Source organism: Tupaia chinensis, unplaced genomic scaffold (assembly GCF_000334495.1).
Source record: "Tupaia chinensis unplaced genomic scaffold, TupChi_1.0 Scaffold141490_1, whole genome shotgun sequence".
In the NCBI taxonomy this organism is placed as follows: domain Eukaryota; kingdom Metazoa; phylum Chordata; class Mammalia; order Scandentia; family Tupaiidae; genus Tupaia; species Tupaia belangeri.
The window spans coordinates 2,160,888-2,177,669 of NW_006201352.1; the positions used below are offsets into that span (position 1 = coordinate 2,160,888).

Sequence of the window (16,782 nt, forward strand, 5' to 3'; positions counted from 1 at the left end):
AGAGAACCAAGGAGTGAGCCTGTGTGTGCAGAGGGTTGTCCAGGCAGGTGGGGCCAGAGAAGAGAGCTGCAGGCAGGGAAGAGCATGCACAGACACAAGGACCAGGTTGTATTGGAAGCACAGGTCAGTCAAGGTCTCTGCCCCCTAACATTTCTTCCACACCAAGAGGGTAGCGAGTAAAGAGTACTAGGTACCAGGGGAGCTGGGTTCAAATCCTATTTCTGCCACGTTTTAACTGTGACCAAGGGGAAGTCACTTCACCTCTCTAGACTTCTGTTTCTGATCCATCAACTATACATAATGGTAGTTCTCTAGGGCTGGCAAATGTATTAAATGAATGGCAATACAAAAAGGGGCTTCGTGGAATTCTAAAGCTACACCAGTGGAAGAGACTGTCATAACTATTTTGTGGTCAGCTCCTCCATCCTCCTGTCTGCCTCTTTCTGTTCTTTCCACACTCCGTGGTAAGTGGAGATTGGCTCAGGGGGTTAGAGAAATAATTACTGTTTATTGAGCACTAATTACTATGTGATAGTAACTAAGTAGGTTCTTTACATATATTATTTCATTTTATTCCCATTTTACATGTGAGGAAACCTGAGACCTATGTAATAGAAGAATATGGATTTATACTATAGCTTATGTGTGAAGAGCTTCAAAACTTTGTCACCATTCCAGGCTAACTTGCAGCCACTGCAGGACTGTGGGCATAAAGCCTGCCTTCTCACTCACTCTTCTTGTTTTCCATCTGCTGGTGCAATGATTCCTGCCTTGAGGAATACACAGTCTGCTGGAGCAGGCTGAATCAGGCGGACCATTGCAATTAAACATTTTAAGAACAACTAGAAAGAAAGAGCTTAGTGGGTCTATGAAGGCTTTGTGAACTGCTGAAATCTGAGCTGCTTGGGAAGCTGACCCCATATTGTGTCTAAGGAGGAGTGTTACTGGGTTCACTCGTCCATGAAAGAATTAATTGAACCCAGTGCATCCCTGGACACGTTTGTGAATCCTGAAAGCTTCAAAAATCTCCATGAGGTATAACTGGGAATAATTAGCTGAATGCAATTGCCTTAGTAACCAAGTTTACATCCAGGCTCCATGGAGTAGCACAACTGATTAATCAATGTCAACCATGCTAATGTTGTTCTTTGCAGGATTAAAGAAAAATCAACAACCCCCAAGTATGGCTTGACCAATGCACATTCTCTCTCAAAGGATAAAGCAAGAGGAAAATTATTTGAGAAGCAACATGAAGTTTTATCTTAGATGCAAAGCAGAACTTCTTTAGTAGGCTATGTGTACATTTAGACAATGCTTTCATGCCTTCAAATTAAGTCATGAGTCTCTAATGGGTATATCTTCATTCTACCATGTTCTGATTCAGCTACTACAGGGAAATGTTTCATTCCTCTCAACTTTGTTTTATCATCCAGTAAGATAAAAGTGATTATGTTGACTACCTATATTAATTTTCGGTGGCTACTGAAACAAAGGAACTATGGGCTGGGTGACCTAAGCAGCAATGTTAATTTTCTCCCAGTTCCAGAGGCTAGAAATCCAAGATCAATGTCCAGCAGTGTTGGTTTCCTCTGAGGCCTCTCCCCTTGGCTCACAGATGGCTTCCTTCTTGAGGCCTTTTCATATGAGAGGCCCTCTGTGCACACAAGCCACTGGGGTCTCTCCATGGGTTCTACCCTCCTCTTCTGATAAGGGTATCAGTTGTCTTGGATTAGCACACCAGGTCCTCCTTTAACTTAATGACCTCTTTAAAGGCCCTTCTCCACATACAGTGAGTGATATTCTGAGACTCTGGGGACAGGACTTCAACATCTACATTAAAGGGGAACACATTTCAGTCCAACATGTGACCTAAAAGGCAATTCTGAGTATTGCCCATTCAAAAAATGCCATGCCCTAATCCTCAAAACCTCTGTCTATGTCACCTTACACAACAAAAGTGACCTTGCAGAAATTATTAAGCTAAAAATCATGAGATGGACAACTTGTCTGGGCTATCCAGGAGCTGAGTGTAATGATGAAGAGCCTTATGATAAAGAAGCAGTAGGGTCAGAGATGTGACAACAAAAGCAAGAGTTTGGGGTGATTCTGGAAAGCACCACAAAGTCAAGAAATGCCAGCAGGCTCATTAAAAAGGCAAAGACCACACTCCCCACTGGAGCCTCCAGCAGGAAGGAATGCAGCCCTGCAGACTCTTGGTCTTAGCTCCCTAAGACTCATGTTGGACTTCTACTCTTTCCAACGTGAGAGAACAAGTGTGTGTTGTTTCAGGTCATGCATTCGTGATCATTTGTGACAGGAAACTCACACAGGTTGTCATGGGATTACACGCATCACACCTGCGCAGTGTAAGCACTCGGTAAAAGCCAGCTCTGCAGAGCAGAACCAACTCTCAGCCATCCCAATTGCAATAGGCAGTTTTGGCAGAGAGGCCATGTGGGCAGAAACTGCACAACTTCTCATGGTATATTGCTACTTCCTGCCCCATTTGTCAAGGTGAGGTCAAGGGCCTAGAGAACACCAAGCACCCTGGGGGTTTTTAAGCTTCATAGTTGATGAACATGGATTATTTTAGTTTTTGTTTTTCAATTATTCATTATACCTTTCCTGAACAGAAAAGACACAGTTCTTTTCTGAAATTGTATTTGTGACTCCTGAGTTAAAATGGTTCCACTTTCCCTCTTTTTATACCTGTGTAACAGGAGTGATTGGTAGTTATCTCTTTTTTTTCTTTTTCTTTTCTTTTCTTTTTTTTTTTTTTTGAGAGGTTTTTTGCAATAGGGCGCCTGCGCTCGCCAGACAGAGAGAGACACAGAGACAGAAAGCGAGAAATCACCCCCCAGGGGGGATGGCCACGCCACAATCCCTTCTCCTCCATTCTCCTCTCGGGATCTTGGGCACGCACGCACACGCACCTGGCGTAAGTTTTAAGCCACCGGGTCCGAGACGTGAACCGCGGTTGACTACATGGGAGTCCAATGACATAGCCATTACGCTAATTGCTGGCCCCAGGTAGTTATCTTTAATGTCCTTAAATATTGACTGTTTTAAGAGTTGACAACCACATCTCTGTATTTGCTTTTCAGTTGAGATTATAATTGAACATGGAAGACCAGGGTCCAGCACTGGCCCTATAGGTACCAGAGGAACATTAAGGAGATTTATATGGAAGAGAGGTAGGGACAGGTTATGCCTTATAAAGCCACTTGGACCATATTACAAATGAAATGTAAGCTTATATGTGGATGTTTTAATAAATGAAAAGTATTTGAAATGTGAGTAGCACAACTTTTAAAAAATACAAGGCCAGCAGATGGCGTAGTGGTTGGGATGCCGGTCTTCCACATGGCCCATCATGGTTTAAGTCCGGCATCTGGTGACTTGAAAATCATGTCAGGCAGGACTAACAGTTAGCGTAATGGCTATGTCACTGGACTCCCACGTGGTCGACCACAGTTCGAGTCCCAGACCCGGTGGCTTAAACTCATGCCGGGCACGTGTGCGTGCGTGCCCAAGATCCCGAGAGGAGAATGAAGGAGAGGGGATTGCGGCATGGCCATCCCCCCTGGGGGGGTGATTTCCTGCTTTCTGTCTCTCTGTCTCTCTCTGTCTGTCTGGCGAGCGCACACGCCCTATAGCAAAAACCTCTCCAAAAAAAGAAAAAAAAAATCATGTCAGGCATGAGTGCATGCATGCTCAAAATCCCAGGAGGAGAATGGAGGAGAAGGGATTGTGCCATGGCCATCCTCCCATGGGGTGATTTCTCACTCTCTCTCTCTCTCTCCAGCAAATGCACACACCCTATAGCAAAAACCTTAAAAAGAATTTAAAATTCATTAGACATTTATGGTGAGCATGCTCCTTGAATCATTACTGCCTACTGTAGAATTCTGAGAATACCAGTTCATTATTTTTTTCTTAGTTCCTTCTCCCCATTTCCCACCCAGACAGAGAACTTTGATCAAGAGACCAACTTGAGACTGGGTCTTATCTCTGCTGATGTTTGACCTTTGAAAAGTCACAGGGGGACCCTGGCACATCGATGACTCTTCTGCAAATGGTTTTTCATCAGTAAATTAGGAGTAGTGATGCAGTCCTCTAAGGATTGTCAGGTTAAGTAAAGTGACATATGCAGCACTTCCATGATGCCCAACACAGAATAGCCACACATCATTAAAGCCACGAAACTGGCTTAAAATAATACCTGGCAGGCTAGCTGGTGGCATGGCGGTTGGAGTGACTGGATGCCATATGGCTGACTGCATGGTTTGAGTCCCAGAGCCAGCAGCTAGCAAAATATGCTGCATGTGTGTGTGAGTGTCCAAAATCCAGAAAAGAGGGGAAGATGAACGTGAAGGGATTGTGGCATGACTGGACTCCATGTGGGGTGCTTTCTCACTTTCTCTCTCTCTCTTTCTCTCTCTCTCTCTCTCTCTCTGTGTGTGTGTGTCTGTGTCTGATGAGTGCACATACTCTCTGGCAAAATTAAAAAGAAAAAGGTACGTGGCACACAATAATCACCCCAGGTGGTTAGCTGTTATTATCAGGACTGCTCGTAACTCTAGGGCACATCTGAGACTGTGAGTTGTACATGGTCCCTGCCCTCCATAGAAGTAGACAGAGGTGAGACAGAGTAACAAGTAGTGATGATGTGTAATTGTTACCCAATTCTAAAAAAATGAGTCATGCCAATATAATGACATTCAAAACCTGAGAACCAAATTCCTTAGCTTCCTATCCCATGCTAGCTTGCTGGTGGTTGGGTGCAAAGCCCCATGTGAATTGGTTAAACCAGCAGTCAACAGCCACGGGGAATTGCTCCAGTCACTCCCCACCTCCCAAGAGATGCCTGGTCATCCTCCCCCAGTGCTGCTTCTGTTGGCCCTTCTGCACTGCAATATTTTTGCCTGCCTATGTTTTTGATAAAGATAATGCCTCCTCTGTGTCTGGTCCTGTGCTGTTTGCTCTCATACGAACCATCTCCCCATAACCCTGTGGAGTAGGTGTTATTTTCCACCTTGGAACTGAGGAAGCTGAGACTCAGGGAAGGCAGAGTCAGGACTGAAACTCAGGTGTCTCCTCTCTGTCTCTTTTCCACTCCCTACCTCCCCACAGAGACAGCACATTTCCTTTTCAACTGGCGAAATAGCCAGGTTTTTATTTTACAATCCGGCTCTGTCTCCCCCAGGTTTTTATTTGTCTTTATTGCAGCATAAGATTGCCAGTGTAGAATATGAAGAAACCCCTCGCAAAGGGACACACGCAGTAATGTCCTCACAGCCCTCCTTTGCAGTCTACACCAGATCTGAGCCATGTCTGTGCTGTCTTTTAAAATAGCTAGCTGACATTTTATGCTTTGTTTTATTTGGGGGCTGGGGAGTAATCCAAGAGCAGGGCCGGGTTTTATAGCCTCACATGCATACTTTCCATCAAAGTGTCATTTCGCCCAGCTCTAAAATTATAGGCCTGTCCAAAAATGGCGTCACAGTCTCCCCCAGCCAGGCGATGCTTCTGTTGCCCTTTCTGAACATACGAGACCATTTCAACAGGATGATGCGCTCGAGCTGAGATACGATCAATGTGAGAAATAGAGCTGAAGGAAATGGTTCTGAAACCAGCTAAACTCAAGTCTCTGATAAGATGCTTTGCCCAGAAAATGCTAGTCTTATTAAATCCCGAGGGACTCAGGCTCTCCATCTCCTCCACAGAGCTTCAAAATACTCTGCCAGGGAGTCTCATGAAAAAAGCCTAATTCACTTTGCTAAATTCTCAAGAATTCTCCCCAGCTCCTTTGATTTATTTGCTGTAGGTATGTGTGCTTGCTGGAGAGAAAGAGAGAGAAGTAGTACCTTCCATTGGAGATGATCACACCACAGTCCCTTCTCCATTTCTCTTTTCAGGATTTTGGACACACACATGTGCCCAGTGTGTTTCTCAAGCCACCGGATCTGGGTCTTGAACTACACAGTCATCCATGTGGGATCCAACTGCCTTAATGGCCACACCACAGGCAGTCCCCCAAATCCTTTTCAAAAAGCAATTATAGTTTTACACTGTCATTATTTCAGCCCTTCTTAGGCACTGGGAACTGCACTAAACATTGTGTAAATGTTATTCATTGCACACTCACAGCAACTGTGAGATATATCATTTCCATTTCCAGATGAGAAAAATGAGGCACACAGTAAGCTGCCCCAAAACCCTGTAGCTAATCCAATAGCTTTCTATTGCTGTGTAACCTAGTACCAATTACTCAGCAACTTAAAACATCTCACTTTTCTTTTCTCCCTGTTTCCATGGGTCAGGAGTCCAGGCATGGCTTACCTGAGCCTTTTGCTTAAGGTGTCACAGATCTGCCATCCAGGTGCCACTGGGCTGTGGTCCTCTCCCAAGCTCTCATGGTTGTTGGCAGATCCTGCTCTTGTGGCTACAGAACCAAGATCTCTCTTTCTTGTGAGCTACTGGCTAGAGGCCACTCTTAACCCCCAGAGACACTTGTATTTCCTGCCATGTGACTGCTCGTGTCTTCTAAGCCAGCAAGGGGCAGGGGGGCTCTCGCTCTTGTCTGCTAAGACAGAGTCCTGTATAACATAACATAGTCATGGGAATGATGCCCCATCACCTTTGCTCTATAATTACCAATTCAAGGGAAAGACACTCATATTTTCTGCCATGGCCCCTGGGCTAGAAGCATGTGACAGGTTGTCATTTCTCCTCTTGGCCGCTGCTTCCTCATCTGCAAATGAGAACTTGCTCCTAGATTGTGCATGACTGGCTCCTCCTTGACATTCAGATGTCAGCCTAATGTCACTTCTTCTGAGAGACCTTCCCTGACTACCTACTAAAAGTAGGATCCCTCTATTAGCTTATTTCTACACCTGGTTTGTTTTCATCAAACCCTTGTCCCAATGTGCGGTATTGACATTTATTTGTGCGCTTTCTGGCTTATCTCCCCCTACCTTCTATTATAGAATACACGTTTCATTTGGCTGAGTTTGTTCTGTTCACTGTGTGTCTCCTAGGATCACAGAGTGGATACTCTGTAAATGGTTGACATTCCATTCTGTACTAAAAGCTGAGAAACTGTCTGCTTGTGCGTGCTAAGTAAATTGGGGTTTCATTTTGTCCTTCTCTTCCACTCACTCTTATTTATTTTCTTCTTATTATTTTTTAATTTGACAAGAGAGAGAGAGAGAGAGAGAGAGAGAGAGAGAGAAAGTGAGAAAGCAAGTAGCCAAGTCCAGGACTTGCACCATGGTCAACTATGTGGGAGTCTAGCACCTTAACCACCACACCACCTACTGGTCCATATTATCAGATTTTTAATACACACAACAAAAGAAATTGAGGTACAGGCAGGGATCACCCAGCTAGTAGGAGAAGGACCTGGAGTTGAAACCCAGGCAGTGTAGCTCCTGAACTAGACTCTTCAGACAGGACAGCCCCTTTTCCTGAAGATGTAGGGTCTAGTGACCAAGCCAGTCACATCTGTGCCCCTATACTATTCCTATGATACGAGATGCTATGAGCAGGACCTTTCTCACATAGAGGCAGGGGCTTGGACAGGCGGCGGGCTTGTCCAAGGTCACACTGAGGTCAGTGGGGACCCTTGCTGCCCATGGAGATTTGCCCTGTCTTTCCACTATACCAGTTGTGTTAGCGTTCTGTGGCTGCCACATTAAATTACCACAAAACTGGAGGCCTAATACGACATAAATGTGGGTTGGCCCTGTAGCCTAGTAGTTAAGGGAGCTGGATCCCACATAGCTGATTGTTATTTGAATCCCAGTCCTACCAGCTTGAAAAACATGCTGGGCACATGTGCATGAGTGCTCAAAATCCCAATGGAGTTGAAAAATAGAGGAGAAGGAATTACAGCACAAACATGGGTGCATTCTCCCGATCCATCCCCATCTCTCTCTCTCTGGTGAAACAAAAACAACACAACTGTATTCTTGCACAGTTCTGGCCGGGGTCCAGAGTCAACCTAGAGCGAAGGCTGTGCTTTCTCCAGCAGTGCTAGGGGAGAACCTGTTCCTGCTTTTCCAGCTGTGGTGGCTCCAAGTGTCCTCGGCTTGTGGCAACATCGTTGCGTCTCTCTCTGCCTTTCCACGGCCTCTTCTCGGCTGTGTCCAAATCTCTGTCTTCTTTCTCTTGTGAAGATTCAGGGTCTGCCCTAAATGCTGAATGATTTCATCTAAAATGCTTAGCTAATTGCATCTGTAGAAACTCCATTTCCAAATGAGGCCCATTCTGAAGTTCTGGGGTGAACATGAATTTGGGAGGGCGCATTGTTCACCCCAGTACACCTGGCCTTCATCCTCTGCCTTTCCAGCCCTACTCCACCTTTGTCTTAACTCTGACTCCATCTGCGGACGCTAGCCTTTGCAAGCACATCGTGGTTCCTACTCCCTGGGCCTACCCCCTCCTCCTTGCTACTCCCCGAGCAAGGTCATCTCAGTCCGACTGATACCTTAAAAGCTGAGCTTTAATATTTGCTGCTGTGTTTTCATTCTTAACACGTATTTTATTTTCCCTTTTTTTGTTCTTTTCTTGAGAACCCCTACTGGGAGCAGCCCTGGGCTGAGATCAGTGTTTGCTGACTTCATCCAAACACTTGACTCTGAGCCTTCTGCCTTTTGTTTTAATTTTGTAAGTTCTCAAATTCACCCCTCCCAAGGCCCCCCAAGTGCCTCCCAAATAATCTCTTTGTTCACAGGGGATGTTTTGTGAATTTGGCAGCAGGGGCTCATTTACTTAATGCTCATCAATATTCATAGTCATAATTAAAATTAAAATGTTAATATATAGGTTGAGTGTTTCTTTCATCCCAAACCCACAGACATTAGGTTGCATGATTACAAATAAGCACAGTGTGTTTTCAGATAAAATTAATATTTGATCAACCCATGAGCCATTGCTCTTTGTTTCAGAGAAAGCCATCATTCGTCTCAGCAGAGCTGATATTTATTGAGTGAGTGGGGCTGTGGTTTTAGTGGAACGCTTCCGCAACTGTCGGCGTGTGCGCGCTAAGTAAACTGGGGTTTCATTTTGTCCTTCTCTTCCACTCACTCTCCCCTTCTCTCATTCATTGGTGTTTCTTTCATATGTCTTCTAGTGACCGGCAGTGGGCTAGGTACAGGGATGTGGAAGTGAGGAAAGCAAAGCCTCTGCCTTTCTTTATTCATTTATTTTTTTAAGAATTAATTTATTCATTCATCTAAATTTGACAGAGAAGGACCAGAGAAAGCAAGCTGCTAGATCTGGGACTCGAACTGTGGTTGGTCGTGTGGGAGTCCAGCGCTCTTAATCACCATGCCACTTGCAGGCCCCAGCCTCTGCCTTTTAAAAGTACTTCATGGAGTTGGGAGGCCCTTTATTCTGATGGTGATGTAGAGCATAACTTTCCAGAAATTTCCCTACCCAGATGCGTCTGCACATGTTGCCCTGCTCCCCACAAAAGGGTTAGCAAACTTTCACTGTAAAGGACCAGATAATAAAACTATGTTTTTAAAGGTTTTTGCCATGAAGTGCATGTACCCTCCACAGAGAGAGAGAGAGAAACTGAAAGGGAAAGTGAGAAATCACCTCCTAGGAGGGATAGCCTTGCTACAGTCCCTTCTCCATTCTCCTCTTAGGATTTGGGGCATACACGCACACATGCCTGGTATGATTTTTTCAAGCCATCAGGTCCAGGAAGTGAACTACAGTTGGCCCTGTAGGAGTGCAAAGCCTTAACCACCATGCCACCTGCTAACCCCTACTTTAGGCATTAAGGCTCATTAGTCTCTTTTTTATATTCCTTTTGGTTTTGCTTTTTGAGCCCTTTAAAGATGTAAGACTCAATCTTAGCTCAGACACCATACAAGGGCAGGCCAGGGCTGGATTTGGCCTAGGGGCTGTAGTTTGCTGACCTCTGACCTGCACAAGTTACTGACCTTCTCAGAATTTAGTTCCTAGGTCTCTAAGACCAAAAATTAAGGCTATTCGGGAAGGACCAGCAGATGGCATAATGGTCACATTGCTGGGCTCCCACACAGTCAACCACAGTTCAAGTCCCAGACCCACCCACTCCCCCCAAATCCAGAGAGGAATCTGAAGGAGAAGTGATTGTGGCATGGCCACCCTTCTGAGGGGCAATTTCTCACTTTCTGTCTCTGTCTCTTTCTGTATCTCCAGCAAATGCACATACCCTATAGCAAAAATCTCTCAAAAAAAATATTCAGGATAAAAATTTTTTTACACAATTTCCTTGAAGTTCCGGGTTAGAGAAGTGAAGTAAGAACAGGGATGTTCCACTGTTAACCTAATTACAACTGACCCTTGAACAACTCTGGGGGTAGGGTTAGGGGTGTTGATCTCCCACATAGTTGAAAATCCATGTCTAACCTTCGACTCTCTCAAAACTTAAGTCTTAATAGCCTACTGTTGATCAGAGTCTTATCGATATCATGAACAATTAACAGAAATTCTGTATGTTACATATATACTGTATTCTTATGCTAGAGAAAAAAATGTTACTGAGAAAATCGTAAGGAAGGGAAAATATATTTACGACATTTATTTTTTAAAAATCCACGTTAAGTGGAACCACACAGCTGAAAACCGTGTTGCATGAGGGTCAACTGTACTCTTCTGCTCCCTCAGCAAGACCTCACTGCAGGGAGGGCCAAGCACACGGGGTGTTTTGGGCATTTGTGCTGAATGGTGGTGTGTGTCGTGTTTATCAAGAGCTACAGGACTCACATTGCCAGCCTCTTCGTTTTCTTTTACAGAGACATCAAACCAGACAACATACTGCTGGATGAACATGGTAAGCCTCTTGCGAGTCTTTTCTAGGAACTCTTTAAGGGGCAAGTTTGAGGCCCTGGGAAAGCTGACAGTTCTGGTGAGTTGGATTTTAGGGTTGACTAGAAAACTCTTTTCTTTTTGCTTTAATCCTGGTGGATAAACATCTACGCATATTTCTGGCCTGTGTTCTGCTAAGGTAAGTCGAAGGACTTGCATCCTGGCGTGAGGGCAACAGGGCAGCAATAGGGATGAACATGCGACCCCTGAGTTTTTGTCCCCAGCTCCCCCACCTGTGACCTGTGTCTTCAGAAGTCACTCACCTCTCTGAGCATCAATGTCATCTTCTCTAAAGCTGGGAAAATGGTATGTATCTGCCAGGGTTGTCTGGGGATGAGATGAGAGAGTGTGCCTGATGAGTCACCCCACCTTCATTGGCCAATCCTCCCTTCCCACACTTCTGTATATACACACAGGTCCCCTGAGCATCTTCTTCAATGGTCTTAGTAGGTATGAGGAAGGGTCTGAGATTCTGCATTTCTACTAGCTCCCAGGGGAGGCCAGCACTGCCAGTCCATGGACTGCACTTTTAGTAGCCCCACCATACCAATGGCCTTAACAGAATCACCTGAGGGACCTGGTCATAATCCTGCTTCAACAAGCCTGGGCCTCCATGTTCTGGTACCCAGCAATGTTCAAGAGCCATGAGTCTAGGGTATAGTCTACAAATGCCCTGGACCATGGATAATTGATCATAGTTCATGTCCATGACAGCTGTGGAGCCAACCAGCAGCCTTGAAAACAAAACCCACAGGCATTGCTCAAGGCCCTTTCAGGGTGGAGGGCTAGGGTGAGAAGCTGTGGATTTTTCTGAAGTGCTGCTGAGGTGCTCAGGGATGAGGCATCCCCTCTCCTACACAGCTCCTTCTGCCCACCCTCCCATCTCACAGACTGAGGTCACAGCTCTATCTCAGAGCACCTCCCAAATCTTCCATGTGTTGCCTGTATGGCTCGGGGTGGCCTGCCTTGTCGTGTACAGTACCACCACTATGTCCAGGAGCAGCGGAATCACCTCCTAGGAGGGATAGCCTTGCTACAGTCCCTTCTCCATTCTCCTCTTAGGATTTGGGGCATACACGCACACATGCCTGGTATGATTTTTTCAAGCCATCAGGTCCAGGAAGTGAACTACAGTTGGCCCTGTAGGAGTGCAAAGCCTTAACCACCATGCCACCTGCTAACCCCTACTTTAGGCATTAAGGCTCATTAGTCTCTTTTTTATATTCATTTTGGTTTTGCTTTTTGAGCCCTTTAAAGATGTAAGACTCAATCTTAGCTCAGACACCATACAAGGGCAGGCCAGGGCTGGATTTGGCCTAGGGGCTGTAGTTTGCTGACCTCTGACCTGCACAAGTTACTGACCTTCTCAGAATTTAGTTCCTAGGTCTCTAAGACCAAAAATTAAGGCTATTCGGGAAGGACCAGCAGATGGCATAATGGTCACATTGCTGGGCTCCCACACAGTCAACCACAGTTCAAGTCCCAGACCCACCCACTCCCCCCAAATCCAGAGAGGAATCTGAAGGAGAAGTGATTGTGGCATGGCCACCCTTCTGAGGGGCAATTTCTCACTTTCTGTCTCTGTCTCTTTCTGTATCTCCAGCAAATGCACATACCCTATAGCAAAAATCTCTCAAAAAAAATATTCAGGATAAAAATTTTTTTACACAATTTCCTTGAAGTTCCGGGTTAGAGAAGTGAAGTAAGAACAGGGATGTTCCACTGTTAACCTAATTACAACTGACCCTTGAACAACTCTGGGGGTAGGGTTAGGGGTGTTGATCTCCCACATAGTTGAAAATCCATGTCTAACCTTCGACTCTCTCAAAACTTAAGTCTTAATAGCCTACTGTTGATCAGAGTCTTATCGATATCATGAACAATTAACAGAAATTCTGTATGTTACATATATACTGTATTCTTATGCTAGAGAAAAAAATGTTACTGAGAAAATCGTAAGGAAGGGAAAATATATTTACGACATTTATTTTTTAAAAATCCACGTTAAGTGGAACCACACAGCTGAAAACCGTGTTGCATGAGGGTCAACTGTACTCTTCTGCTCCCTCAGCAAGACCTCACTGCAGGGAGGGCCAAGCACACGGGGTGTTTTGGGCATTTGTGCTGAATGGTGGTGTGTGTCGTGTTTATCAAGAGCTACAGGACTCACATTGCCAGCCTCTTCGTTTTCTTTTACAGAGACATCAAACCAGACAACATACTGCTGGATGAACATGGTAAGCCTCTTGCGAGTCTTTTCTAGGAACTCTTTAAGGGGCAAGTTTGAGGCCCTGGGAAAGCTGACAGTTCTGGTGAGTTGGATTTTAGGGTTGACTAGAAAACTCTTTTCTTTTTGCTTTAATCCTGGTGGATAAACATCTACGCATATTTCTGGCCTGTGTTCTGCTAAGGTAAGTCGAAGGACTTGCATCCTGGCGTGAGGGCAACAGGGCAGCAATAGGGATGAACATGCGACCCCTGAGTTTTTGTCCCCAGCTCCCCCACCTGTGACCTGTGTCTTCAGAAGTCACTCACCTCTCTGAGCATCAATGTCATCTTCTCTAAAGCTGGGAAAATGGTATGTATCTGCCAGGGTTGTCTGGGGATGAGATGAGAGAGTGTGCCTGATGAGTCATCCCTCATCTATTGGCCGTGTTGGACTTCTCACACTTCTGTATATACACACAGGTCCCCTGAGCATCTTCTTCAATGGTCTTAGTAGGTATGAGGAAGGGTCTGAGATTCTGCATTTCTACTAGCTCCCAGGGGAGGCCAGCACTGCCAGTCCATGGACTGCACTTTTAGTAGCCCCACCATACCAATGGCCTTAACAGAATCACCTGAGGGACCTGGTCATAATCCTGCTTCAACAAGCCTGGGCCTCCATGTTCTGGTACCCAGCAATGTTCAAGAGCCATGAGTCTAGGGTATAGTCTACAAATGCCCTGGACCATGGATAATTGATCATAGTTCATGTCCATGACAGCTGTGGAGCCAACCAGCAGCCTTGAAAACAAAACCCACAGGCATTGCTCAAGGCCCTTTCAGGGTGGAGGGCTAGGGTGAGAAGCTGTGGATTTTTCTGAAGTGCTGCTGAGGTGCTCAGGGATGAGGCATCCCCTCTCCTACACAGCTCCTTCTGCCCACCCTCCCATCTCACAGACTGAGGTCACAGCTCTATCTCAGAGCACCTCCCAAATCTTCCATGTGTTGCCTGTATGGCTCGGGGTGGCCTGCCTTGTCGTGTACAGTACCACCACTATGTCCAGGAGCAGCGGGTGGGGATGTCTGGATCTCTGTATCAGATGCTGAAACTAGATTGAGCACTTTGGGGTGGGAAGATTGAAATCTCTGTACTCCTGACAGAAGTAGAAGGACAGCAAAGGCCTCAAAGTGCTAAGAGCACTGGGCAGAGCTGAGGGTCCAAGTCAAGGCTGAAGATGAAGCAAAACCAAGGCCTCCAGTTTATATCTGGAAGTCAGAATCCTCGCATGTGGTGCTCAGCTGACGCCCTCTGCCCGTCGGCTGTAACTCCCTGGGCAAGTGGTTGCACCTCTGAGCCTCTGCCTTCCTTCTCAGCAGTGAGACAAAAACAATCATCCTATCTTGCAGGGCAGTGAAAATTTAAGGTGAGACAATGAAGGTCAGCCACCAGCACAGCTCAGGAGATAAGGAGTGTCCAGGAAGGGCCTATTTTCTTCCTGTCTCCTTGTTGTGGGCAGGGCGAGGTCAGATCATGGAAGCAGGGGAAAGCAGAGGTGAGAAGTGCAAGCTAGCTCTATAGGGTTCTGTGGGAAGCAGGGGTCTTAGGACTGGGTTCTGGGCAGGGTCCTCAGGGCTCTGTCCTTTTGATTGAAAGAGATCTCTGAACAGACTTCCAGGCCCTGGATAGCTGTCCAAAAGCAACTCAGGAAGGAAGAGGAGTAACTTAGCCATTTCATTGATGGTACATGAATTTGGGAGCAAAATTCAGCCCACGACATCAGCAAAGAATAGGAATTGGCAGCCACTGTGAGCTCACAGAATCCCATGGGACTGACCTATCTCATTCATCACTTCTGTGGTATGGAGGTGCTGCTGGGTTCCAGGGCTCATGTTGGGGTTTGAATTCAGTAGGAATTATCTGAGGACTTAAAATAAGCTTACTTGAGCCAGTGGGAAGGCTAGATCTTCAAGAGCACCTCCAACCTGGATAGCATCAGCCTGGGAGATATGTCCTGAGTTCCCAGGACACTGTGGGGGGCTAATGAAATTAGATTTAAGGGAGAGGAAGGCATCTTTGATGACAATTTCTCCTGTTTCTACCAAGAGCTCCAAGCAGTTTCATTTGCATGTCTTCACCTGAGCATTAAAACAGCCCAGGTATGTGTCTACAGAGTCAGCCATAAATTTCCCAGGACCCTGCAGCCATGAAAGTTCTGGGTCAGGGATCAGGCAAAAGCTCACACTCACATTTTCATCCTGAAGACAAGTCAGCAGTGACTTTAGTAGGAATGTTGGCACCTTTCAAGGACTTTAGGACAAACATATAATTATAGGTATTTCTGATCATTTATTTTTTTAAGGGGTTGTTCAGGGTTTTTGTCTTTTTTTCTCAGTTTTTGCCATAGGGCCAATGTGCTCACCAGAGAGGCATAGAGAGAGAGAGTGAGAGGGGAAGTGAGAGATCACCCCTTGGGAAGGATGACTACACTGCAGTTCCCTCTCTTCTGCTCATCTCCTGGGATTTGGGGCATGTACACACGCGTCTCGCATGAACTCAAACCTCCAGGTCCTGGACTCGAACCACTGTTGGCCATGTGGAAGTCCCATTCCTTAACCACCACGCTACCTGCTGGCCCCTATTTTGTGGGGATTTATCTGTTAAACTTTTTTTTAAATACATTTCTAGAGGGCAAGTACACTTACCAGAGAGACAGTTGGCCGTGTGGATCCAGCTCCCTTAACCATGAGGTGATAGCGACAGCTCATGATCTATTAATCTTATATCTTCTAAACTTTTACTATGAAGAATATGCTATGTATTCAGAGCAAAATGAGCAGCACTGTATATGTCCCTGAGTGGGAAAAAGGCATATTTGTGCTAGTGCCCACTTGTATCTTTTATAAACTACATTACAAAACAGATAACTTTACCTTGCTATTTAAGGAATCCCATAATTGGTCTCAGTAAGTCTTTTCTCAGAGCTGCTTAATGTGTTTCCAATGAAATATAAACATAATTGAATAAATGCACTAATATTTTGTTTAAAAAGTTCAAGATCTGCTTGTTACACAAAAATCTAAACATTTTGTACAGCTTCTTTGCTACCCCCAAGACTGCTTTGCTTTCTGATCTTTCAGGATGGGCTTTATGTCCCAGAACAAATACTTAAATTTTATTCTGAGTTTTGGGGTCTCTGGGCCTTCACCAAAGCAGAGAGATACCATACATTGAGGTAAAATAGAGTTGAAGAAAGATCTTAGGATGGAGTGGGGAGAAGAGTTGAGTGCCATTTTAAGCTGAGGATAAAGAGGTCAAAGCAATGAGGGATTTAAAGATGTAGAGAGAAGTAGAGATTGTATCCACTTTCTGTTGGTACAAAAATTTGGTAACAAATGATGGTATAACTTAAATAGCATACACAAGACATAGCCAGTTATGTCTCAGATAGCCAGCTATGGACTCACAGATCCAGGTGTTTCCAATGTTGTACACAGAGCTTGGCTGACCTTGGTTGGGCTTGCTCTCAAGACTTGGGTCAGCTAGACCTTGGAAAGCAGCTCCAGTGATGCTGGCAGGGCTCATTCATATATCTGAGGATTGGCAGGCTGTCAGCTGATCCACTATGGTCATGACTGGCTGACTGAGTGATCCAGTGCTGCATATCCTGGATCTGGTGGGCTTGACCTCTGATGTTCTCACAATTAGTGCAC

At 45.4% G+C, this 16,782-nt stretch overlaps 1 protein-coding gene across 1 annotated transcript in view; it reads left to right on the forward strand.

Annotated features, from left to right (window-relative positions):
* STK32B (serine/threonine kinase 32B) overlaps positions 1-16,782 on the forward strand; it is a 429,527-nt gene that overhangs the window by 270,694 nt on the left and 142,051 nt on the right. Inside the window, exon 3 of the mRNA XM_027766208.1 lies at positions 10,794-10,831. Within this exon, the coding sequence (XP_027622009.1) occupies positions 10,794-10,831 (38 nt within the window). The remainder of the gene's footprint in view (positions 1-10,793; positions 10,832-16,782) is intronic.